Source organism: Vidua macroura, chromosome 8 (genome assembly GCF_024509145.1).
Source record: "Vidua macroura isolate BioBank_ID:100142 chromosome 8, ASM2450914v1, whole genome shotgun sequence".
Classification (NCBI taxonomy): Eukaryota; Metazoa; Chordata; class Aves; order Passeriformes; family Viduidae; genus Vidua; species Vidua macroura.
This window is the reverse complement of record NC_071578.1, coordinates 35,077,337-35,102,544: the sequence shown is the minus strand read 5'-3', so window position 1 is coordinate 35,102,544 and position 25,208 is coordinate 35,077,337. Positions and strand designations below refer to the sequence as shown.

The window sequence follows — 25,208 nt, the reverse complement described above, 5'->3', positions numbered from 1 at the left end:
ACTGGAGGTGCAGCCCCACCAGTGCTGAGCACAGGGGAGAATCACTTTTCTGGTCCTGCTACCCACACTATCCCTGGCACAGGCCAGGATTCCACTGGCCTTGGCCACCAAGAAGGGTTTTTTGTTTCTTTTTTCCTTTTTTACTTTTTTTTTTTTCCCCTCAGGGATGCCCTCAGCAGCCCATCTCCATGGCTGCTGTGGAGCTCCTGTGGGTGACAGTGGGGCGCTGCCCTCCTCCTCCTCCTCGTCCTCCTCCTCCTCCAGGCCGGCACAGCGCCGAGCCGCCGCGCACCCGGGCGGGGCCGGGCTGGAGGAGGAGGAGGAGGAGGAAGGGGCGGCGCTCGGCTCGGCTCGGCTCGGCTCGGCGCGGCGCGGCCATCCCCGGGCCCCGCATCGCTGCGTGCGCGGAGCCGCCGCTGCAGCCGGCAGGATGATCGCCGCCCAGCTCCTGGCCTACTACTTCACGGAGCTGAAGGAGGACCAGGTCAAAAAGGTCAGATGGACATCCCCCGGCCGAGGGCCGCCCACACCGCTTGGTGGTTTTTTTTTTTAATTGTTGTAAAAAATATTTTAGATTTTTTTTTTTCTCCGCACGTTGGTTTCGTTGCTTTGTCCCCAGAGCCGCCCAGCTGCGGGAGAAAGGAGGGATAACCCCGGGTTTAAACCCTCCAGAGCATCGCCGGTGGAGATGGGAGTAGGGAGTGGGTGATGGATGCACAGCGGCCGGTCAGGCTGGACCTGGGGGGCTTTGGCAGTGAAGGGTGGGGTGATGGCTTTTCCTGGTTTTCGTAGGCACCAGCATCCCCGGAAAGGGGGGAAAGGGGATTTCCCCTTCTTTCCAAGGATGCCTGGAAGCATCCCCACTCCAGCAGGCGAGGAGCAGGTAGTTTTTGAATTATGTGCCGCTGCAGGATCGGAATTTACAGGAAATGGTTGTCAGTTGTGCTTAAAAAGAAGCATTTCTATAGGCTTCTTTTCCTCCAGCATTAGGTGGTTGCTGCTGTGTGGTTGGCACAGCCCTGGGATCGAGCACTGCCACAAGGAAAAGGGTGCGGAGCACAGGATAAATAAAAACATGGCAGTTAGGTCCTGGCTGAGCACATTGCAGAGCTGTGGGGAGCGGGGAGCCTGGGGCTAGGATGTGGGGACACGAATTGGGAAAATAATTGCAAATGTCGGTGAGTCGGGCTGACGTCAGGAAAGAGAGGCTTCCCCTCTGCCACCTCCTCAGGTGGTGCTGTGTGAGCCACCTGGGCGTGTGGCTGAAGGCATCCCTAAAATATTTCAGGAAAGCCTCAGTGACAGCATTAGTAGTACTGATTTTTAGTGTTGTTGGGGCTTGAGAATCTCCCCAGCAGGAGGAGAGCACCTCATCCCTTTGGGCTTCTGGCTGTGCCTGGGCAGACCTCAGCTCCAGTGTGTGGGTGACCCACCCTGACCCACTCGAGACACGCTCAGCCGTGCCCACTCCTCCCTCGGAGAAATCCCGACGCAGCTTCCCATGGTTTCCACGTCTCCTTCCGTGCTTTGGGTCTTTTGCTTTTCCGCCCAGCGGCTCTCGCGAGGAGCCAAGGCTGCGCTCAGCCTGCAGCGTCCTGCACCTCCTGGCCCCGCGTCCGTGCCTCTCCTGTTGCCCAGGCCCACTGTGCTCCTTTTCCTGCAGGATTTGTGAGTGCTGCTGCTGGTGCCGGGCGTGCATGCCTGGCTAGGGCCTTCTCTGTCTCGCTGTGTGTGTTATATTTAGAAGGCCGAGATAAGCACGAGTGTGTGTGGTGGCCGAGGGGCGGCAGAAAGGCGGTGGGGAGAGCACAGGGGGAGATGCAGGCACAGGGAAACGCTGCGGTGCTCTGGGGGTTATTTACTGCGGGCTGGTTTGGCACCGTGGGGCTGCTATTGTCTGACAGTATGGGAAACCATTTGGCCAAGGAGGTGTAAAGCATTCTTATGGATCAAGCTGGTTTTGTCTGGAAAAGGGAAGAAAAAAATAAAACCCATTTGAAAAGTCAAAAAAGCAGGCTACTGTTTTTAGAGGGTGCAAGACATCTTGTTCCTGTTTGTGTCCTTTTGCAACGGATATCGAGCCTCCTCAGTTGTGGCTGTCCTGTAGGGAGGATGTCTGTGGCAGCCAGAGGCTCTGCTGCCCCGCAGCTGCTGCGAGCTGGTGGGCTCCATTCCCTGCTTCCCCGTGGGGCCAAGGTGCTCTTGCTCCATCTCGGCGTGCTGCTCGTGAGGTCTGTGCTCCATCAGTATCCCGGTTTGTGCTCCATCAGTGTGCCGCTCCTAGGGATACGTGCCTGCTCGGCTTCGTTTCAGGTCCCTCCCTCTCCTCCCCGCTTCCGGGGGAGCAGCACTTTCTGCTGGTACGTGCCTGTGGCTGAGGGCTGCCAACCGAGGCGTTGTCCCTGCTCTCCGTGCTGCCCCGTGGGGCTCCTGGATGCCGTAGCTGCTCCTCTGCCTCGCTGGTCCGTCACAGCCGTGGGCTCAGCGTGTGGTGGCACAGCTGGCCGGTCACCTTCAGGATGCTGCTGTGGGTCACAGGAGGGCTGTGAACGGGTTAAAAGTATGGACGAGCCACAGCTGAACGTTCTTCTTCTCTTGTGGCCTTCTTTTCCTTCTTTTTTTAAATTCCCATCTCGGTGATGCTCTGCAGCTGCCTTTCTTCTGTGGGAAGCCTGTGGAGGGGCGCGGATGGGGCTGGTGGTTTCCGGCCCTGAAAGGGATAACCTGCACCTAAGAACCAGTGCTTCTGTGCTGGTTCTGCTTGGTTTGTGTGTACCCCCTTAAGTTTCAGTGTGGCTTTTAAAAAAATGTGTCATTTTTGGAATGTTTTTCTAGATGAGTCCTGGCAGGGTGGAGGTGTAGAGTTGGAGGAAGGGGTTGTTCATGGCGTGAACGCTGTGGCCCCTGCAAGGGAGCATTTTCCAGTGAAACCACTTGTAATGGCACATCCATGTCACCTTAGTGTGCAGCAGCAAGCTGGCAGTGTGTGATGCCCTGTACTGTGTGAATACATGTGGTCCAAGCAGCTTAAATCATCCAGATGTTTTTGCAGACATCTGTTCCCTGAACGTTTGTGACATTCCGGGGACAGCAGCAGGAGCTCAGCATCCTCGCTCAGACAGGGGACTTGGCCCAAACTCAGCTGTGGCCCCGATTTCTCTCAAGAGATGACTCCCATCCTGGGGGATAAGGGAGTCACAGAGCCTGCCTGGCAGCTGTGCCCCTGGCCCCAGAGCTTTGTAAAACTGCCTTTTGTTCCCAACAGGTTTGTACCTGCCATAGCTGGCCCCGGCAAAGGGAGCCTCTAGGTGTTGCCTGGTTTCTGTCTGCCAGGGGAACAATATGTTTTTGTTGTCTTACCTGAGTGAAGAAAAAGATCTTGCGATCCAGGAGTGACATGTAGATGTTTAAGCTTGAAAAAAACTTATGATGGAACGGCGTATAAAATGTAACAACTAGTATCCAGAAGAGCCCTGTATTGGTGACCCACCCCTATAAAGGCTTTTTAGGAACTGATCTGATAAATCATAAGTAAGCACAAACAATTTCAAAATGTCTAAACTACTTGTTTTAACCTGCTTTGACTCCTGATGAATCTTCCTCATGCTGAAAGGAGTATGATTAGCTCCTCAGAAAAATGTTTTCATGGTGAAGGGTTTTGGCATGAAGTCTGTGTCAGTAAAATAGGTGCTAATGATTTCTGGAATTGTTCTGGGAGTGCTCTCTTCTTGGATACCACTGACTGCTGTCAGTGTCCGGGGATGAAGGTATGTGTTTAAGGAATGGCCCTTAGGTTTAAGCCTTTAGTGCTGCCTGTTTCATTTATAATTATTCACAACTCCTGCAGTGGCTGGATTTTCAGAAACTTCTTTTCCTCCAAGTACAAACTGCGTCTTTCCTATGTGACCGGGAAAAATTACGTGAATGTGGTTCAGACAATGACATCCTATTTTTAAAAAATTGCTCACAGATTCTGTCTCTGGTTTGTTTTGGTCTCTTTTGAGAAAAAGAGAAAAAAAAGTGATTGAGCTTTTGGAGGACTCGCATAGCGGCAGTCTGGGGAGATGCCCTTCCTCGGAGGGTGACTCTGAGGTGGCAGCTAAATAAAGGAGTGTTTTCTGCTCCTTGTCTGTCTCAAATTGTTCCTGCCCTCTGCCGTCCCCTGGGAAGGCTCCCATGGGAGCCTCAGTGGTGCCGTGGGTCTGCTCCTGTCTGTCCTGGGCAGCCTTTCCACAGCTTCCCCGTGCACACGGCTGAGATTTGCTTTGTGATCGGCTTTTATTGCCGGCAGAGCAGGGAGTTATTAAACCTCCATCCCATAATCTGGCCTCCAGCTCCCCCCGCCTCAAGTTATTTATGGCTATCTGCTGGGAGTTTTCCCTTGGAGGGCTGCACTTATTCCCTTGCTGCCACACTGCTGGAATGACTAACCCTCTTCCCGCCAGGGAGAAAAAAAAAAAAACCCTGGCTGTTTCTTTTTCTTCCTTTTTTTTTTTTTTTTTTAGTTTTTCGTGGTTTTGGAAGCTGTGACACGTAGGAGTGACTTTTTTCAAGCAGAGGCTCAGTGTCCCCGCCCCGGGTATCTCGGCGGTGGCGATGGATGGCCTGGGTGCCATGAAAAGCGGTGCTCCCTGCGTGCAGGAGCGTCCAGCCCAATTATGTAAGGGCGCTGGCAGCGCTCATTGGCCTTTCAGGGCAGCAGAAAGAGCCCTCCCTCCCGTTTTCCCTCGCTGCTGAGGGCAGCACAGGGGCAGAGGTGGGGAGAATGGGCTCGTCAGTCCTGACTGTGCAAACGCCACAACCTGCGCTCACAACAGGGCTTTCGGTGAGCGGGAATCCTTCCGCCCTGCTTTTGGGAGGAGGATGCAGCAGTGGGGCTTTGTAGAGGGGTGTATGAACTGCACGGTGAGGTCTGACTGTGAGTGGTGTTTACTGTAGCTTTCACTGGGAGATCTGGGGAATCGTCCCTCTGGGCGGCAGCGTGGGCTGCTGAAAGCTCAGCCTGAAAAAGAGGTTGGTTCCCCCCCTCCTTTTAGAGGGAGTATCCTCATGCTCTGACATCATGGCTTTACACACTCTGCTAAAAAAAAAACCATGGCAGGGTTTGCCGTGAAGGAAAGACCTTCTTGCTTAGCCAGACTCCAACCTCTGCATCCATCCCGACGGCGTTTGGGGCTGCAGAGAGGGCACATCCCATCCAGGATTTTATTCTTGGAGTGAAATGATACCAGTGACTGGCTGTGGTCGTTGCTGTGAAGGGGCTGTCGGCCCGTGGGGGCGGCACAGGACACAGCAGGGATGTGGGGACGCTGCCCTGGGGTCTTGCATTTGGCCTGTGTTGCAGAGAACCTGAGCTCAGCTCTTCTACCCTTCAGCTGTACGCCTGCACCGTCACGTCACCGGTTCGCGGGGAAAATGCACGGTCTCATTTCATCGTGGTGTTATCAATCATGGCATTGTTCCTCTGCAAGCAACGACATTGAAAAGTTCACAGCTTGTGCAGCCTCTGGCTGTGTCCCCTGTGGTCCAGGCTTGCCTGGCCCCCAGCCCTGTGGCTGGGGATCGGGCTGGATACTGTGCCCGGCAGCACTCTCCATGCATTCTGCCTGTCTGTGTGAATAAGTGCTGGGTCATGGCAGGAGGGTGTCTGGCTCAGGGAGATATTGTCTTTGAGGAGACCTTGAGTAGGGTGGGCAGGAGTACTTTCTGTATGAGCAATTAGATTGGTACTGGTTTTATGGTCAGTTTAGGGTTTAATGAGATTTTGATTGCATTTCCTTTGTGAAGGGCATTATTCATCGCTTCCTGTCTCAAAGTCACCGGTTATATGGAGCACTTGTGTGCATAGGTTCCACACAAGGTGGTTTTTTTTGGCCTTGGTCTTGTAAGACATAAATGCCAGCTTGGAGATGAGCTGCTCTCAAGGCTTCCAGAGCAGCCAAGGAGACACAGGGAGCCTTGGCACAGAGCTGGCCTGGGGTATAAAATGAGGTGGCTTTTCCAGTTTTGCTGAGGACAGAAAACATGGGCAGGGCTTTATTTTTTGTCTTGCTAAGCTGCAAGCAAAAGTGATCCCAAAGGTGTGGCTTCGATCTGAGCCTTTTGGAGAACCAAACTTCCAAGGCAGGTAAAGAAACAAGGCAAGAATAGACTGGCAGCTGAGGTAAAAGGGGTGGGAGGTGTGTCTGGCAAGAACCCCTCAAGGCCATGTTGTGTTTTTCAGGCATCAAAGCATCTCTCAGTCTTCCTGACAGTGAAGGTGGTTGTAATATTATGGAAAGCAATTTTGTTGGAAAACTAGAACTGCCTCCTTTTTCCAAGGAGGTAAAGCAAGCTCAAGGGAGAAATCAAGAACTTTTAATTTGATGTTTTGTCTTGAGAAGGAAGGTGCCATCTGCTCACAGTTAAGTTCTGTCTTTCCAGACCCTCTGGTTGTTATAGCTTTGGAGTGGGATAGGGAGAGTGGTCTGCTACACAAAAATAATTTTTCAGCCTGTGATGTAGCCCCAAAACTACTGTGGCAAGTCCTTCCCAATGTAAGGCTTTAAACACAAAGCACTCCTGACACCCACATCTCCCCTGCTGGGACAAGGTGCCAAAGAGGGATTTTTAGCTCCAACTGTTTAGCTCATGGACAGTCGGGAGAGCTGAGAAGTGGGGCAAGGGCTGGAGGTGGTGGTCTGAGGCTGTGGGCAGATGGTTTTGTGTGGAAGTGAGGAGGTGAAGTGATGTGGGACTGCGTTGTGCTGTGGGAAGACAGTAGCATGGAGCTCACCTCCGGAGGCCTTAGACTTGTGCGCTCTCCATGATTTTGAGACAGAAGATGAGGCATGGAGCGTGTGGCTGTGTCGTCAGCTTGGCCAGAGCCCAGGGGCCATGCTGGGGCTGCACACTTCTCCTTGCAGCGAAAGAGAGGACAGCCCTTCACGCTGGGGTGCTGTGTGTCTCCCCCAGATTGACAAGTACCTCTACGCCATGCGGCTCTCCGACGAAACGCTGCTGGACGTCATGGCTCGCTTCAGGAGGGAGATGAAGAACGGCCTCTCCAGGGATTTCAACCCAACGGCCGCAGTGAAGATGCTTCCCACCTTTGTGAGGTCCATTCCTGACGGTTCAGGTAAGCAGGGCTTGTTTTCCACAGTAAGGATGGTGTGCTTGGTGGAAGCCTGTTGGAAATGCACAATGTCCTACCAAGAACAAGAGGGATTTACTTCCTGGCAAGCCCAGACAACATTTCAAAGACAGCCTCCCCTCCGTGTGCAGGTCTGTTCCCGCAGATGCTGGAAGATTTTGTGATTCCTTTGTCAAAGCCATTTTGATGCCAGTGGAAGGGCCCTTCCTAGCAGTCACTTCATTATCACTCAGTACATTTACTCTGAGACCTGTCTCAGAGGTCTGCCAACAATCAGTACTTCACATAGAATGATTTTTGATTCATGCAGTTCACACTCGCATGATGTGCAGTCCTAAATACAGTGGCTTTTAGTAACGTACTGTTTCCTTTAGCATCTCTTCTCCTTACGTTTTCCCCAGTGGAAGTGTGAACCATTACAGGCTGAATTTGAGTTTCCTGGCATTCATTTTGCATTTTGTAGCTTCCTCTTCCAGACTGTCTTGGTGGAAAACTCACAGAACTCGAGGAGGATGTAGCACATGGCTCCAAAGCTGCTGCTCTGGTGTGCTAAGCTTTTTCCATCTAGATGCAGGACTCGTTTTTCCCATGCCTACTGTACCAGATAAAAGTGGCACAAACTGCTATCAGACACCAAAAAGGTGTTTTGTTGGTAATTGAGACCAAGATTGCCTCTGTTACATGTTACTTAAAAATTACTATGTGCTTGTAAAAAAAATACCAAATATAGAGTATCTAAATGTATTTATAAACAGTATATAATAGTGTTTATTATTTAGTAGTAACACTGGGTTTCCCTCTCATGCAGCATGAGCTGTTTAACTAGTGTGGTGCCTACCACAAATTAACTAGTTTGGTGCCTACCTGTGTGCAGAAATTGCACGGACTGCATAACAGAGTTATTACCAGTTTTGAGGATTTTTTTTTTTTTTTTTTGGTTTTGAGTTAAAATTGAGAATTTATTGGTGGAAGAACATGAGGCCAGGTGCTTTGTGTACATTGGTGTTGCTGTCTGGCAGGTGGAATTCTTTGGTAGCTTTCCTTTGCTGTTGCTTTCTGCCATCTCAAGCTTTTAGTTGAGATGTGATTTGCTGTCTGAAGAAAACCAAAGGGAGAATGTATTTGAATCCGGTGTTTCCCTTAATTTATTGTTGCTGGCTGTTACGTTGAATTGTTGTGTTGAAATTTGCAGCCTATTGAGAAAGGTAGAAGCTGCCACACACAGCTGGGTCACAGGCAGAAGTTGAAATAAGGGTTTGCACGTGAGGTGACTTGAGGGCTTTTGTGTGGAATCCCAGCATTTTTACTGGCTCCAAAACCCCTGTTTTTTCATTGATGTTTGTTTTGAGTTCATTAGAGTAGTGACTTGTCCCCAGTTCCCTGCTTCGTCAGGCACGGCACGGTGTCAAATCTGAGCTGCTTGCAGCGAGTCAAATAATTTTGAAAATTATTCCATCGTACAATCTGGGAAGGCTTAGAGATGGCCCAGGAAAAAGGGGATCTGCACATGGCCAGGAGAGGTGTGAGAGGTTGCTGAGCACTGCTGGGACCGAGGAGGAGCCAGAGCAGTGAGCAGCCCTGGTTGTGCGTAGGCGTGTCTGTGTGTCAAGGCATTAATTTCAGATTACACACCTGCCTAAAAAAGAACCTGGTGTATTGTGCACAGGGTGCTCAGTTCCTGCTCCTGTGCCCGCCTGGCTCCTGCCAGCCTCTCCAGGCTGGCCACAGTGCTGGCAGTGCTTTGCAGCACGGGTTAGAGCAAGGCAGTGCTTCGCCCCCGACAAGTTCTGTAGAACTCAGTGGTGATCTGCGTGTGCAGGTGGCTGGAGCCCCTTTGGATAGGTGTCAGAAAAGCAGGCAGAGCCATGCCATTCTCTCCCTGGAAGGGCATGTTCTGAGCCCAGGTATGAGCAATGTTTGCTGTGAGGGGGTGTTGTGGCATTTCTTTCCCTGACTCACCTGTGTGTGCCTGTCACGTCTGGCACAGCCATGGCACGGGTGCAGCCAGGACAGGTGCAGAGCCCCCTTCTCTCTTCCTCCAAAAGGTTCTGGGGGGCCCTCACAGATGTGGCTGTGTTGATGTGCCCAAAGATGGCAAATTCTGCCTTCAGCTGTCCCTCTGTAAAAGCCAGAGGCTGAAAGCCTGCCCTTTTCTCTGGCCTGTCTCTAATTACTGCCTTGTAAGCTCTTTCCTCTGAGTCCAATTATTATTATGGGAGCTGACTATTCAGAAAAATACTGTTGTTTAGTTTCTGATCTGTGCTTGTGTTCTTTTTCAACAAGGAGTTTGTGAGCAATAATTCTAGAGACTCTGGAGGTGTTGATGTTAGCAAGTTTTTTCCCCCCCTTCATTCAGAGTTGTTTAATTTACAAAAGCCATGAGGTTTTTCTGTCCCTAGTGCCCAGAACGGTACCTCAAGCTAATTCAAAATGCTTTCAAAGTCCAAATAAATTCACAGCAGGTTTGATTGCGCCTTGGTGTTACAAAGCACAGATTAAATGCTGCTATTTGGGTTTAGTTCCTCAAGTACACTAAAAGAAAACCCTAGTTGCATGCAGAAAGCTTTGCACTCTAGTTCAGAGATCTTTTAAAGGGTGAAGGATGATTCTTAATAATTTTTTACCTTGCAATGAGCTTGATGGTGCTGGAAATCAAACACCCATACCTGTTAATTTATTTACAAGGAAGGTATTTCAGAAATGTAGTGTTTGTTTGAGGTATGTACTTAGGCTTGAAAAAGGGCCATCTGGTCCAGTGTTGATTTTCCCATTAGTTCTTGGAGGTAATGGCTTGCACTCAGCAGATGATAGCCACAAGATAAAGCTTATTTGGGTATTTGGCTTAATGAGAAACTTGTGGTCAGTGTTTGACTTCCAGACTTGCTGCGGTGAAGTGGGTTATGAATTTTTTATGCTGAGCCAAATAAAGGGAACTGCATCTCCAGTTTGAGTATGCTCATGTTTTAAATGACATTTGTACTGGTGCAAAGCAGGGTTTAAAAGCCACACTGCTCAGAAACAGGTAGGGAAGCACTGCAAGATCTGTCCTTTGGCAAACTCAGTTTGCCCATGTCTTGAGCAGCAAGGAGGACAAGTTGCATCGCAGTGCAGTAAAATTAGGAGGTGTATTAGAAGCTGTGGGCTCCCACTGTAATTTTGCTATGTTTTTCTGTATGGAGTTTATTGTTCTTTGTGGTTTCTCACATGACAGTGTTTTGTTTCTGTATTACACTGCAACCTTGGAAAACCAAAGGGACATTCGCAGTGTGTTTTTGCCTCTCTTGGTCTGTTTCTGTTAAAGATCCTGTCCTGAGGGACACCTTGTGCAGTTCATCAGCTTTGCTGACTGGGATGAGGCTCCCAGAGGTGCATGGGGTGATGAGGAGGAACAGCTCACTAGGTCAGATTTTAGTAGTTTTGATATGAGATTGGACAGAGTAATCTCAGAGGCAAGTATGGCTCTGGAAATCCTCATGGATAAATTGCATACCTGGAATTTTTGTGACAGTCTGGGGTCAGTAGACTCTGGAGCTGAGTGTGTTTGAGGTAACATGTCACAACAATCTTCCCAGCTGCCAGAGGTTTTTCCACTTTGAATTTAGGCAGAAGTGGAAAAATGGTGTTGTTAGGAACAGCCTTCTGAAAGTCACAGCTGACAAGGAAGCAGGATGAGAAAACACTGGGTGCCTTTGCTCTGCTGCCCTCTGAGCAGCCTCGGTGAGCCCGGGGTGCTGTGCACAGACACAAATCTTTGCAAAGAGCCCTGGTGATTATCTGCAGCCTGGGCACGCGCTCCTGTGTGAGAAAGTTGTGCACACTGCTTCCCTAAATGTTCTCTTTTGGCAGACTTTGGCAATTGCTGTCTTTGCTCCCTCGTTGGTAGGGCATGAGATAGCACGAGCAGGTCAGGTAAATATGTTTACCTTGCTCTCCAGGGGTGCCAAAGGTGTCGTTCCTCAGATAGGCAGGCCATGTGCCTGCAGTCTCTGCAGATTGGAGGGTACTGGATTGGCTTCAGCTCTGTCCAGCACAGAGGGAGATGGAGGTACCCCAACTCTTTCCTCCTGGGCAGATATTAAGAGCTCTGTGCAAGACATCACAACTTCTGAGTAACTCCTGCAGCAGTACAGGGCTGGTTTTTTAAGCTGTCCTTTCTCTGACTTCTCTTATCCGTCTGCAGTTTGCAGTGAATCTCAGCCTTTCTGGACACGAGATGGGGGGTGGTTCCTCCTTTCATTACATCTGTGTGTAATTTGTTGATTTTTGAGCAGCCACCATCCACTGTTATTTGCTAAAATGACACAGATTTATTTACAGCAAAAGGCTGCCTGTCAGTGGCATCCCTTCATTCTACTGTCTCTGTGTTCAACATCTCTTTTGGCTTTCTCCTGAGATCTTTGCTCTTCCAGCTTCATCGTGAGATCTGGATACAGACTGCCCACTGTTTTGAATTCTTTTTGGGTAAACCTTCATTGCAGTTGCCTGTGTATCAATGGTGGTTGGCATGGCCATTGCACCAACTTGCTGTTAAATTGTAGGGAATCAGATCGATGGAACCAGGTTCACGTGGACGCCCTGCAGCTGGCACTTGCTTGCTGTAGGGACTGGACATTTGCTTCAGTGCTGCACTTTACCAAGCTTGATGTATCCCATCATTGTATATGGATTTTTAATCACTTGTGTCTTGTTTTCCACATAGAGAAAGGAGATTTCATTGCACTGGATCTTGGTGGTTCTTACTTCCGAATTCTTCGGGTAAAGGTATCGCATGAAAAAAAGCAGACGGTGCAGATGGAAAGTGAAATTTACAATACTCCAGAGGACATCATGCATGGGAGTGGAACACGGGTAAGCACCTCTTCCTTGGCACATCTCTCTGAAGATTAGCTGCTTAGATTTTTAGAAAACCCCCACGAGAATGAGCTTAGCATTGTAACAGTTGTACCTATGGCATGCAGACTGCGCCTCAGTGTCCATACTGAAAATGAATAAGCAGTGTAACAGAGCATGCATGGGTGCTGCAAACCTGCTGTCATCATGTGGGAGACTTCTGGATAAGATAGGGGAAAAAATGGCTTAGAAATAAAAATCCTGGCTTTTATAGTGAACTTACTTTCCGTTAGTACAAATGGAGAGCGGGAAAACAAGGTAGTCTTTGTAAGCAACGAATACGACCAGCCCTGCAATTGTAGTGTTAGATGAGGGGTAGAAATCCCCATGACAGCCACATCTCTGTGCTGGCAGTCTGAGCAACTCAGCATTCATGAAAAGTGCAAGTACATTGAAAAAAATATGGGAAGCTGAAGAATGTTTTGGCACAGCTTCACTTAAGTTTTGTTGAGTAATTGAAAGGTTTTTTTTTTTTTTTTTTCTTTTAGTCTTCTCTGTTCCAAGAGTAGAAAATATTTGTATCCATTCCCTTGGATTTCAAATTGAGTTCTTTGAAAGTATTTTTTTTTTTTTTTTTTGATCAGGAAGTGGATTACACTGGCATATTTGTCTCCATGTCAGCATAAGGCAAAACAAGTAATTTTCATTGTTGGAAACAGCAAGATTTTTGCACTTTTTGGTAGAATGAGGTGCTGTTCAGGAGTGTGAGACCTGCAGGAAACTTAGTTTGTTTCAGAAGAATAAGCAAAAGAGGAGAAAAAGAAAAATTGTGGGAACAGCATTTCTACCTTTCGTATGTTTTCTGTAGTCACCTTAATACCTTTATTGTCTGTATGTAATAAGTGCTTTTCGTTCTCATGCAGCAGTGAGTGTAAGATGGCAGTCGTGGCTTGTCAGTAGAACTGATAAAAGCGCTGCTGTGATATCTGAACCACAGCAGTAAAATAACCTTCTTGTAAGGACTTTTCCTAGCCTTATTGCTTTGTTTTTGGGCCAAAAGGTCATGCAGTGGCTTTCCCACAGAATGGTTTTGGAGGGGAGCTGAGCTGAGCTGCCTGTGGCTGGCGCAGGCAGGGAAGTTGGGTGGGCTGCTCGGAGGCAGGGTGGCAGCAGGGGTTGCTTGTCCATGGATGGGTGTCAGGAGCTGGAGGCTGACAGGCAGCAGGGCGGTCTGCACACCTCAGTGTCTGTCCTGGGGAGGCAAGGCAGGCTGGCTTTAGGGGATTCTAGATGGAGACATGATAAGGGTGGCAAGGGGAAGCTGGGAAGGGAGACATCTGCTTTCTTTCCATGTCTTTGTCATATCTGTGTTTTAATTTTTCAGTATCCAGGGCCATTTGGCTATTGGGAAGCAGCAGTGTGGAGCTCAGGCTGATAGGCTTTGTCATGGCTTTTAAGCTGAAAGAAAGGCGAGCAAGGCTTCCACTGACCCCATGGGCACAGTATTGAAGTACCAGGAAAATGAGAGCAGAACTTGGAAGCATTATCAGAATAGCACTTGGATTTGAAGTTGTTCCATGACATTATCCAGTGCTTGCTGTGTGCCCTCAGAGGGAAGCATGGGGGAGGCCCAGGAGGCAGACAGGCAGCTGATGATTTGGTGCTTATGACTGATGTCTACACTTGAGGTTTTCTGACATGTCCGAGCCAGATTTGTGGAATACTGGGACTGAAGTGCCTGTGTTGGGTAGGCTCCTAATGATTTCCAGCAAGCTGTGTCATTAACTTTGCTGAGTTACACTCCTAAAGCTTAGTGCATAATCAGCTTATTGAAAGATTGTGATTTATGGCTTCACATCTCACTAACATGGTTGGTTTTGATATTTTCTACTTCATGGCATTCAAATTTCCATTTTTGTCCATCTGTCAGGCGTGGGCTCACAGTTTTACCAGTCAGAGACAGTTCCCTATCGAAGTCAAGGGCAAAACTGTGATTGACTTCAGCAGTCAATAGCAGGTCTAAAATTTGTAAGAATCCTGTCTCCTGTGTCAGCTCAGTGAATGGGAATGTGCCTGAGACTTGATTTTGGTGTTGCTTTTTGTGTTCTGCCACCACTGGAGGTAACTTAGGGATTTGTGGCTGTTCTCTGGATCTGAAACTGTGGTTTCCTTGCTCCTTAAATCAACCCCATTGAGGGGCTTGGGCCTGAGCTTGGATCTCCAGTTGCTTGTCCAAGTCTCCTGTCTGCCAGCCAAGTGCATCATTGTGGAGACCTCTTGGAGCCCAGCTTGAGCAGGCAACTTCTTGGTCAGGGGAATTAAGCCTGATCTGTTGCTCAGGGTCTCAGGCTGTATTGCCTCAGACTGGTCCTTTCCTCTTGGCTGTGGCGTTCTCTCTGTCCATCTTTTTGACATATGATTAAAATATTTGGCTCACACTGTTCCCTACTGCAAATCTGTGAGTAAAAGAAGATTTTGATTTTTCCTCAGTGCACCTTCCCTACTTTAATGAAATTTTACTGGATCTTTGTAGTGTTGCCTCTACTGTCCAGTCAGAGTCATCTGGCACTGGTAAGGTTTGGATGTTAATATGGGCACAGGCACACACAGACGCTGCCTTGAGTGTCCTTAGGAAAAATTTACGAGCATCAGTGGCAGCAAAACTAATAAATGCCTGTCTTTTTTCTGCTTGTGAGCCAGGCTGTCCCTCTGTGGTTTATGAACAACAGTAGCACAGCCAGAGTGTGCATTACTGACTAGACACAGCTCCTGTAGTGTCCCCATTATGGCTGAGAGCTCACTGCATTTGCCTGCCCTCCCAGTGTACTGCTAACTCACATAGGTGGGCTTCAGCAGGTCCTGCCAGGCCTGTGTGGGCAAACACAGCTGGTGCATGGACCTTTTGGAGTCTATTGGGAATGCCCAGGAATTTTTTGCATTTAGACTTACAAAGCAGATCCCGTCTTTTCTCTGTGCATTCGTAGTTTGTTGCATGAGAGGGATTTTTGTAACAACATACGCAGTCAACATTTCTGCTTCCTGCTCTCTGAACTCCCGAGGGGTTTGAGGTTGGCCCCTGGTTTTTGTTTATAATCCTGGAAGCAGCTGAAAGTTTAGTAGGATTGAGTATTCAGCAAGATACTTTCAGATGGAAAGCATAGTCAAAACACCCACTCCTGCTGTTTCTGTGTTCCTCCTGGAGAAGTTGCCATATTTTATTACATAACTGTAGTTATTTTCATAATTCCTCTGTCCCTCATCTGGACAGCTGAAAATTGTCTTCCAGAAGCACAGCAGTGTGCATTGCATTCCCATGTTGTTTCTGTGTGTGGGCTCAAAAAAATGTCTTTGATTTGCCCAGGGCAATGAATGGCAACATTCTCCCTGGGAAACCACTGTACTTAATCAAATCTGACCTCATTTAAGGCATGAGTTTAAGGTGTTCAGTTTAATTGTAACATTACTCACACTGCTTCTTGACCTGCTTTGAAGGACAAAATATTCCTATTCATCCTTTGTAATTGCTGCAGTCTGTCTGTAGTACATTCCTGTCTCTCCAAGACTCTCAATTGTTCTTAATAAAGCTGTGTGGGCTAATTGGAACCAACAGATGTCTTTGTGCACTCCCTCCCAGTTATCCCCAGTCTTCTAGGCAGATTACCTCCTCTCATCCCACCAGTGCTGTAGATAGGATTTGTTTTATTTTCTTTGGGTTTTTTTTTTTCAGGGAGTTAAAATGTGAGGCACAATTACATCCTGGGGCAGGCAGGGACTTGTTAATAGCTTGCCATCCATCTGTGGTATGGGTCAGTTGAAGGCATGTCTGGCTTTCTGGTCCTGGTAAATACAAACCTGTGTTTTTGTTGCTTCAATTGCTTGATTTCAGCTTTGAGTGTTGCAGTCTACCTGAGGGGCTTTTCAAGTGGCTCAGTGTGAGAGGCCTTTGTGCCTCCCTGGTTCCTGGCCTGGCTGACAGGGACACGTAGTGCCATGATCCCAGGTGCCATCGAGGCATCTGGGTGGGAGTTGGTACCCACAAGCCTGGTGCAGGCTGCCTGCCTAGCTCAACCTTTAAAAAATGCAGAAAATATCCCCATTTTGGGTTGTTTCAGCAAACGTGGAAAATATTTAGATGAATTCCTTTTTGATTGTTTGTTGTGTGCTTTAGGAAGAGATTTGAGATGATGTTCTTTTGGGTGGCTCCTGCAAAGTGCTGGGTTCTCTGGTCTCAGCAATGCTTGAGCGAAGCAGAAGTTGTCTTCTCTATATCACTCTAAAAGTGCTCAGCCTCCTGTGGGACTGCATCCCAAATGTTCTTTTCACTGGCTCTTTCCTGTTATAGAAAGGTTAAAAGAGCATTTTTGTTCTCATCAAATGTTAAGTGGAAGGGTTACAGCAGGCTTGAGAGCCACGAGCCTCTTGTTTCAGGAAGTGTTTTTATATGGTTGTAAAAGATGCCTGCAGAATTAGGTGTGTAAAATGACAGTGCATTTCATAATGTGTTAGTTATTAAGGTGTTAATATATCCTGCTTGAGAGTATTTTCATAGCTATGCCATTTATACATCTTTTAAAATCTGGAGAGCTATTTTCCCCTTTCCCCTCACTCAGAGCAGTTTTCATTTGGAGTTTGAAACATTTTTTCCCTGAAGCTGTATCTCTAATCATGGTTATTTTATATTTTTCTTACAGCTTTTTGATCATGTTGCTGAATGCCTGGGAGACTTCATGGAGAAACAGCAAATCAAAGACAAGAAACTACCAGTCGGGTTTACATTTTCCTTCCCCTGCCGACAATCCAAGCTAGATGAGGTAAGAAGATTTCACAATTTTCTTAGTACACAGAAGAGCTGCCATGTTATTGAAACACTGCCATGAAAGCAGTGTCCCAGACAGGTCTCATTTTGGGCATAAATGAGTATTATATTTCACTTGTCACACCGTGTTTGTGTTTATGTTTCTGCCTGAAAGAGCTGGGTAACGAAAGAGGAGGAGACAGCTGATGTTTTGTGCTGAGCTCCTCAGTGTTATGGCTTACCCTCTGAACGTGGCAGTGGTTTTCCCTGCCTCCTGTGCAGCCTTTTTCCCCTTCTCCCCGGGGTGTGGTTGGCCCAGCAGGGTTTGCTGGGTTTTGCTGCCCCTCACAAGTGCACACGGATCCGGGTGCGGGTGTCCGTGCCGAGCAGCGATCCTGATCCCGGCACCGCGGCCACTCGGACAGCTCACCTGGAGCCAGCCTGCTGTGCAAAGGGCTGGGGATAGGCAGCCCTGTGCAGTGGCTCCTGAGATTCCCATGGCAAGGATGCTGTGGTGTTTTCCTGCTCTTGCCCCTTGTACCACGAGTGACTCAGCAGCCTGGCGGTACAGCATTGCCATGGCAACGGTGTGGCAAACGAATGCAGGAAAGTTAAATCTCCACAAAACACACAGAGGTTGCCCTGTTAAAGCATGACCTGCTTGTCCAGCTTGCAGGCCTCTAGGTTAGCCTGGTGCAACAGCCCCTCAGATGCTGGTGCTGAGGAGGGCCAGGTGAGGCATGATTTTCATTGCCTTTCATACTTCTTGGGCAGTGCTGAGAGCTGAACCCAAGGGTGCTGACTAACTCAGGGGCTGAAAGCAGTTCAGAGCAGAGAGCTGCCTTTACCTGCACCAGATCAGAAGAGATGAGTTGATCTTGGGGCAGCTCTCCCATCTGGCTGTGGTGCAGGGTGAGGCTCAGGCTCCTGACCACAGCAGAGCCGTGCTGGGGATGTGGTTGTGAAGTTGAGGTGCCCTTGGGAAGGTTTGCTTAGCTGCATGATGGAAGGTGCTTGTTTGTGGGCTGGTTTGCTCCAACCAGCTGGGATGGAGTGGTGCCTGTGTGGGGCAGGGGCAGGCAGCACGTGGGGTGCCATGGGGACACCCAAGCAGTGGCACAGTGGAGTGGGATAGTAACGAGACAAGGGAGGGTGTCTCTTGAAGAGCAAAGCCAACAACAAAAAGAATTATTGACAGTTTTGCTGATGTGTTTTGAGTGTCTGAAAAGTACGGTTTTTCTGGATTCTGTGGGCCAGGTTTGTTCTTGGGTTGCTGCTTCTGTGAGGCTGTGCTTGCCTGGGTGCTGTTTTCTTGTGCTTGGTGAGCAGAAGGAAGCTAGGTGGTCCCTGTTTGCTCCAAAGGTGATAAGATGGGCACCACATGGTTGGACCCCACTCAACCCTGCTGCATTCCAAGGGCTCCTTTGTGCTGCCAAGGCTTTGCTGGTGAAGGAAAAATTCCTTCCAGCGCAGTGGCCAGTCACGCTGAGAGGAGCTGCTCTTTGCCAGTGTGGTTTGACCAGTTTCTTATAAAAGTTTTGTGAAAAAAGGTGCCCTTTTTGCCCATGAAAGCTGTGCCAGCAGAGTGGGCTTTGCCCACAGTTTCCCTGCACAGCAGCATGGGGCTTTGCTGGGTTTCTAAATGGTGCCCACGAGGGCAGCACATTGGCAAAACTTACTCTCCTACCCCTCAACTACAAACTCAGTTTGTGTATCTCCTGGTCTGGAAAGAGCTGCCCTGACCCTCTGTTCCCTGTAGCTGTCTCAGTTTGGAGGGAAAATTTGATTTTTAAGCTGAGATATGGGCAAACATACACCTGGGCAACGGCTGCTTGTGCCTACAGGCTTCAGCTTTTCTGGTTTTTAGCTTCTTGGACTCCTGTTGTGACAGATTTGAACATTGTGGTGGGTATGGAAAGCTGAGCTGGTTTGAGTTGTCTTTCTGTCAGTTGATTGCTGTCAATATTCTCTTCTTTCTTTTATTATTATTTACCTGTACACTGAATGCTCTGATTCAGCCAGGCATTATGTAAATAGCAAAAAATCAGTGTAGTCATTGCTTTGGGGGATTTGCAGGCTCTTCATGATGGTTTGCAGACAAGGAATTCAATACCAGGATTTCCTTTTTGATCTGTGCTGTAAAGTAGGGACATGCATTGCTACATCTCCAGTGTTTTCATTTGCCTCAACCCATAAACACGATCCCACAGTTCAACAAGCCCAGACAGATGGGACTCCAGGCAGCAAATGTGCAGCAGCCTGAGCTCCACTGCAGCTGAATCCTGGACATGCCAACATCATATCCCTGCTCTGTAGTCAGTCCTGTACAGTCAGCTTTTTCTGAAAGCAGTCTATTTCCATGGCCCAAAAGGATTAAATGGTTTTCCAAGAAAAACTGTCGAGGAGTAGCAGGGAGAAGAGTAGGCTGGAAATACAAATGGAAATACAAAATGCAAACACACCATTTTCTAGCAAGGGAGGGGAAAAGAATTTTCCATCTTTATTCTCACTGTAATTAGGCTCTAAGACCACCAGTTGCCTCAGGTTGGGTTGTTAGAGGTCATGTGAGAAAAGAGACCTGAAGATTCATTTGAGGTATAAAATCTTGCTTTTAAGGAAAAAAAAAAAAAAAATCAGTGTGTGTCTTATGGTTTCATCCTGTTGAATGTTGCTGTCTTGTTTTATCAGGGTTTTCTGATAACCTGGACGAAGCGCTTCAAAGCGAGCGGAGTGGAGGGAGCAGACGTCGTGAGGCTGCTTAACAAGGCCATCAAGAAACGTGGGGTAAATTGCACTTCTTTTTCTCTTTTAGCTGTATCTCAGCTTTGTCAGGGACCACTCTTCATGTCACTCATTTGAGCAGGTGGTCTGAGTGGTGGTGGAGCTCTGCTTCCTTGCATGAAAATGCGTGGGTTTGCTGGAATAATGAGAGCTGCTGTGTGGAAGCTGTTGTTTAGCTCACAGCACAGAGCTGAGTTGCTGTGTCGTGGCTTTTTGCTGGCAACCTTCAGTGATTTTATCACTCTTCAAAAACTGGAGAAGTGCTGTGTGGCAGTGCTGTGGCTTTTCAGTGATACCAACCCGTCCCATTCCTGAGAAACTTGTTTCTCGTGGACTGGACTCAGCTCAGTTGTGCACCTGCTGTGCGTGGGAGCAGGAGAGGAGCTGAGCAGAAGAGAAGGGGATTTCAGGCTCAGCGAGCTGTTGCTCCCTGCAGTTTCTCAGTGTTGACTTTATAGAGAGTGAAGGTGACCAGGTTGCTGATTTAAACAAATAAAAAGGCACTGAGCATGAGAGGGAATGAATTTGGGTTTGCATAATGCTTGCAGCCAGGTCATATGTTGATTACTCAGCATCCAAAAATTCATTGGAAACTGTGAAGCATTTGCTTTCTTTGGGCAGTTGTGGACTCAAGCAAATCTGAATTTTGCCCTCACCAAACAACATTACTGTAGTCAGTTACTATCATTAGACTTGGCAGAATCACACACTGAAGAACTTGGAAAGGAATGGCTGCATGTAATTTATTTAATTACTTTATTTTTGTATTAAAATCTTCACTTGAAATAAAACACATTGATGGTTTAAGTAAACCTATAAGAAATATTTTCTACATTGATGCCTCAAGCAGCTGCTTCAAATAATTCCATGAGGTTTCAGTGCAAAGTTCCTTCTCCCTCGTGTATGGACCTTTTCTTTCCTGCCTGTGTGCTTATGTGAGAGCAAGCCTGTGCTCTCTAGAGTGATCCTAGTGCTATTTTATTGCTTGCATTAGTCTGCTCTCACTGCCTTCTTGGGTACGTGGGATGGGGAACTGGCAGACAGAACAGGGAATATTTTAAAAGATGAGCTGTGGTATTCAGACAGATTATTTGTCTCCTGTTCCCTGTGAAACTCTTTGCTGAAAGCAAACTGGTGAGGAACAGGAGCAGTGTTTTCCAGAGGAACCCTGTGGCCCAAGCTGTTGGAATTCGAAATGTAGGGAATTCTCAGAACTTTGAGCCTGTTGGCCAAAGTTTAGAATTAAACACAGGATTTGATCTGAGACCTTGGAAAAGGCTTCCAAACTAAGGTGCTAGAAGTGAGAATGTGGATTTATAGCAGAAACACGATAAGTGGAGGAAAGTTTAGAGTTTTAGAGTTTAAGATATAGAAGTAGTTACACGGGTAAACAAAATGTTTAGAATGCAGTACTGTAGTTTTGTGTGTCATAATGTGACTGACTGAGAAAGCCTACACTGTAGCATGAGTCCATAAGACGAAATATTTAAGGATTGGGTCAGAAACATAAATATCCTTGTTAGCAGTGTTTTATTAGTCAATAAACCCTTAAAAGGTCTTGTAACTAGAGGTCTTGTGACCTTCTGAGCCATGCAGCAAAGATGTGAGCCGAACTCACCCTTCCTGCCTGTGTAGAAGATAAAAAAAATAAACCTCATCATCAAAGCCAACTCAGAGGTCCCGTCTCTAACTCATACAAAACCCCTTCCAAAATCCCCCTACCAAGTAATGACCTGTTGCTCCCCAGGACTACGATGCAGATATCATGGCTGTGGTGAACGACACCGTGGGGACCATGATGACCTGTGGCTTCGACGACCAGCGCTGCGAAGTCGGCTTGATCATCGGTAACGCTCCCTGCGGCTGCGGCGGGCGCGGGGCTGCTCTGCCTCTGCCTGCCCGGCCCGGTCAGCACCTCCTGCTCTCCCTTCCCCCCAGGCACGGGCACCAACGCCTGCTACATGGAGGAGATGAGGCACATCGACCTGGTGGAGGGGGACGAGGGCAGGATGTGCATTAACACGGAGTGGGGGGCCTTCGGAGACGACGGCTCGCTGGAAGACATCAGGACGGAGTTCGATCGAGAGATTGACCGCGGATCCCTTAATCCTGGGAAGCAGCTGTGAGCGACTTGCGGACATTTGTTCTGTTGTTTTCTGTTCTGTGCCCCATTTCCCAATTGCATTAGGAATTCTGCAGTTCAGTAAAGCTTTGCTTGTGGTGAGGCAAACCTCTGGCTGGGCCAGGCCTTACGGTGGCACAGCTGGGCTCTGCTTCCCAGTGTTGCCCATGGATTCGTGGGTGACTGCTGTCCTCTCCTGCAGGTTTGAGAAGATGGTCAGTGGGCTGTACATGGGGGAGCTGGTAAGGCTCATCCTGGTGAAGATGGCCAAGGAGGGGCTGCTCTTTGAGGGGAGAATCACCCCTGAGCTTCTCACCAAAGGGAAGTTTGAGACAAAGCATGTTTCTGCCATTGAAAAGTGAGTAATCTATCCCTTTTCACTCCTTGGGCTTCACAATGACTCTGAATGTTAATTTTCCTGCTCTTTTTGCTTTGTGGGCAAGCGTGCAGCATTGGGGGTGTCTGCCATTCTCTACTGCCTGTGCAGAGCTGGCATGTGGGGATCCCCAGCAGGCAGTCTGTGCCCTCCTCCCCAAGATCTCTCCCTTCTTCTGTGTTGGGAGGAACTATAAAGTCTGCCAGTCCATGCAGCTTTCAGGGTATGAGCTGTAGTACCTCTCTCCCTGCTCACAAGAGTTGCTACCCTGCAGCTAAACATGGGAGTGAGTTGGCTTAGTGCCTCCTAGCAAATGCTTGTGTTGCTCCTTGCTGTATCCCTGGGATTGCTGGGCAGAAGGAAAACAAGTGTGACAAGGCAGAGCATTCAGTCTCGTAGGCAGTGCCGGGTGCTGCACAGTGACCTCTGAGCTATGTGCCAGTTGGTTTCTTAGAGTGTCATCACCCCTTTGGTCAGTACTCACAGGCTCTTCCCCCCTGTGTTTTTAAAATTCACATCACTGGCATAGTTTGTACCATAGTCATTGGGCTGGATTTTCTTTTTGAAATGGTGAGTATGACGCCAAGGGAACAGCCAGTAACTTCTATAATGCCTGTTCCTCCTGCCACAGTTTACTCCTGTCCCTGCAGACCATGTTATCTGAACAGCTTTTCATTAAATGTGTGTGTTCGTTTGTCTTAACCATAGAGGTCTGTGTTGTGGACCAAAGTAATGTTGAACAGCAGTGAGAAAAATGCAATTATTGAGAAGTTCAGTTATTAAGAGGAAAAATTTGCCCTGAAATCCCACCTTACTTCCTGAAGAGACACTGGTTATAAGTAAGGGACACATGCCTGTGCAGCTTCAAATTTCTGGCTGGTGCTGGCAAGATGCAAGAGTCCTTAAAAAGATGTATGGAGGGCAGTTAGGGATGACATGATATATACCCGTTGTATTTTTGTCTGGGAAATGACTGAGCTGGAAAAGGAGAGGTTTTGCCAGAAGATTTACTCCCAGGCTGGATGCTAATGAGGAAAAAAACAATGCAAAAGGCAGAGATTCAGTGGGGTTGTAAAAGCCTGAAAAGAGACCCGTTAGGATGAAATTGCTTGGGCAACCTTTGCTCAGGGTTTTGTTTTTCGGACTGCGCTTAATTTTTCAAGCCATGCGAGGGAATGAGTGTGGGATTAGGTGTGTGCTCAGGCCTGTGCTGAATTGTGGGACTGGTGCTTCATGCTCAAGAGAAGCCATTTGCAGTTTTAAAGCATCATTGTAATGAAAAAAACATTTTAGTTCCTCCAGGTTCTCCCCACAGTGCGGCTGCTGTAGTACCTGGAATTGCATTGTTTGTAGGTGGCGTGTTTGCACCAGGCTTTAATGGAAAGCTTTTCCACCTGTGAAGGAATGAATGCACGTCCAGATCTCTGAGAAATGTTCTTTCTAACTTTCTCCAACCCCAGGCAGGGTGGGACACCCACGTTTTCATGTGCCTCAGTCCTGCAGTCCAGTACATGCCCACTGAGGAGTCCCCTTTGCCTTGCAGGAGCAAAGAAGGTTTGAACAAAGCCAAAGAAATCCTGACCCGGCTGGGGGTGGAGCCGTCCCACGAGGACTGCATCGCTGTCCAGCACGTCTGCACCATCGTGTCCTTCCGCTCGGCCAACCTGGTGGCCTCCACGCTGGGCGCCATCCTCAACCAGCTGCGCGACAACAAGGGCGTGGGCCGCCTCCGCACCACCGTGGGCGTGGATGGCTCCCTCTACAAGATGCACCCACAGTGAGTGCCTCTGCTCCTGCCACTAGCGCTTCACCTGCCGCGGGCTCTGGTTTGCAAAGGGCTGAGCGTGTCATCCAGGACACCGCCCGGGCAGGCTGTGAGATGAGGAGCCGTGGGCACGGGGGTTTAGGTCTGAGCTGGGGAGCTTGGGGGAAGGGAGAGATGTCTTTTAAGGGAAGAAAAGAACCAAAACCCTGAGTAACTGGATACTGCAATATTAGGGAAAACTGCGGTAGATACCTTAAGATATCGCCAAGAGACCTTTTGGGAGGAGACTTTCTTTGTACAAAATACTACTTGTGCCCATTGATTGGGCTGTGAGGAGACCTGCATTAATTCACCTTCACCTCCACTTCCAGTTCAGTGCCCATTCCTAACCCTATTTTTGCCAGTCTTTTCTGAAGATACACTTGGAAACCAGGGGGGACAAAAAATAGTGCTTAAATTTCTGTGGCCTTTAAAAGACTGGCTTTGTCTTGTTTTCCCCATCTTGAAAGTTATGTTTTTAGTGGAACAGCTGTATAGATTTATGTAGAAATCAGAAAATTATGTCTATGGGGGAACTTCTGAAAGAAGACGTATGCTTAATGTTTCATTTTCAGTTTCCCATTATTTGTTGAAAAAAATATTTTCCTCACTTAAAGAAAACCATAGAACTAAAAAGTTTCCAAGAATGCTGTTCTGACTAGGTTTTCCAGATTGGGCAAGGTCTGGGGATTGTTAAGACAATGAACGTGGGCAATTTTGGTTTCTTAACTATTTCCCACACCATCTAAACCAGCGAGTTCAGGAGAGGACCCCAGGAAAGGGAATCGGAGCAGCATTGCAGCCAGGGAGTTTCTCCCATCCAGGATCAGGTTCAGGGGATGAGACTGATGCTCTCCCCTGCTTTTTGCTGGCTTTGCTTAGAAATTAGGGAGGAAGGAGGGAGGAAGAAGTTAGAAATTCAGGAGGAAGGAGAAGTGGGGAAGAACTGCTCTTCCCTGGCAGTTTTCCTACTTGGCAAGCTGTAGTTAGTTTGAGCATGGTGAGTTTGTCCACTCCCCTTGCATTGGGTTGGTGTTGGCAGTGCAGATTTTGGGGAGTGGCGGTGCAGATTTTTGGGGGGATGCAGTGCAGATTCTGGTGGGGGATGCAGTTCAGATTTTGGGGTGTGAGCAGTGCAGATTCTGGTGGGGGATGCAGTGCAGATTTTGGCAGGAAGGGCAGTGCAGATTTTGGGGGAGAAGGGCAGTACAGATTTTGGGGGAGAAGGGCAATGCAGATTTTGGGGGAGAAGGGCAGTGCAGATTTTGGGGCATGGGCCGTGCAGATTCTGGGGGGTGATGCAGTGCAGATTCTGGCGGGTGATGCAGTGCAGCTTTTGGGGGGGATGCAGTGCAGATTTTGGCGGGG

The 25,208-nt window shown here is 48.3% G+C and overlaps 1 protein-coding gene across 1 annotated transcript in view; it reads left to right on the top strand.

Moving 5' to 3' along the window:
• Window positions 1–362: 362 nt before the first annotated feature.
• LOC128810622 (hexokinase-1) overlaps window positions 363–25,208 on the top strand; it is a 36,937-nt gene continuing 12,091 nt past the window's right edge. Inside the window, exons 1-9 of the mRNA XM_053983640.1 lie at window positions 363–493; window positions 6,955–7,117; window positions 11,832–11,980; window positions 16,654–16,773; window positions 19,446–19,541; window positions 21,286–21,385; window positions 21,477–21,660; window positions 21,863–22,018; window positions 23,580–23,813. Of these exons, the coding sequence (XP_053839615.1) occupies window positions 431–493; window positions 6,955–7,117; window positions 11,832–11,980; window positions 16,654–16,773; window positions 19,446–19,541; window positions 21,286–21,385; window positions 21,477–21,660; window positions 21,863–22,018; window positions 23,580–23,813 (1,265 nt within the window). The 5' untranslated portion in view covers window positions 363–430. The remainder of the gene's footprint in view (window positions 494–6,954; window positions 7,118–11,831; window positions 11,981–16,653; window positions 16,774–19,445; window positions 19,542–21,285; window positions 21,386–21,476; window positions 21,661–21,862; window positions 22,019–23,579; window positions 23,814–25,208) is intronic.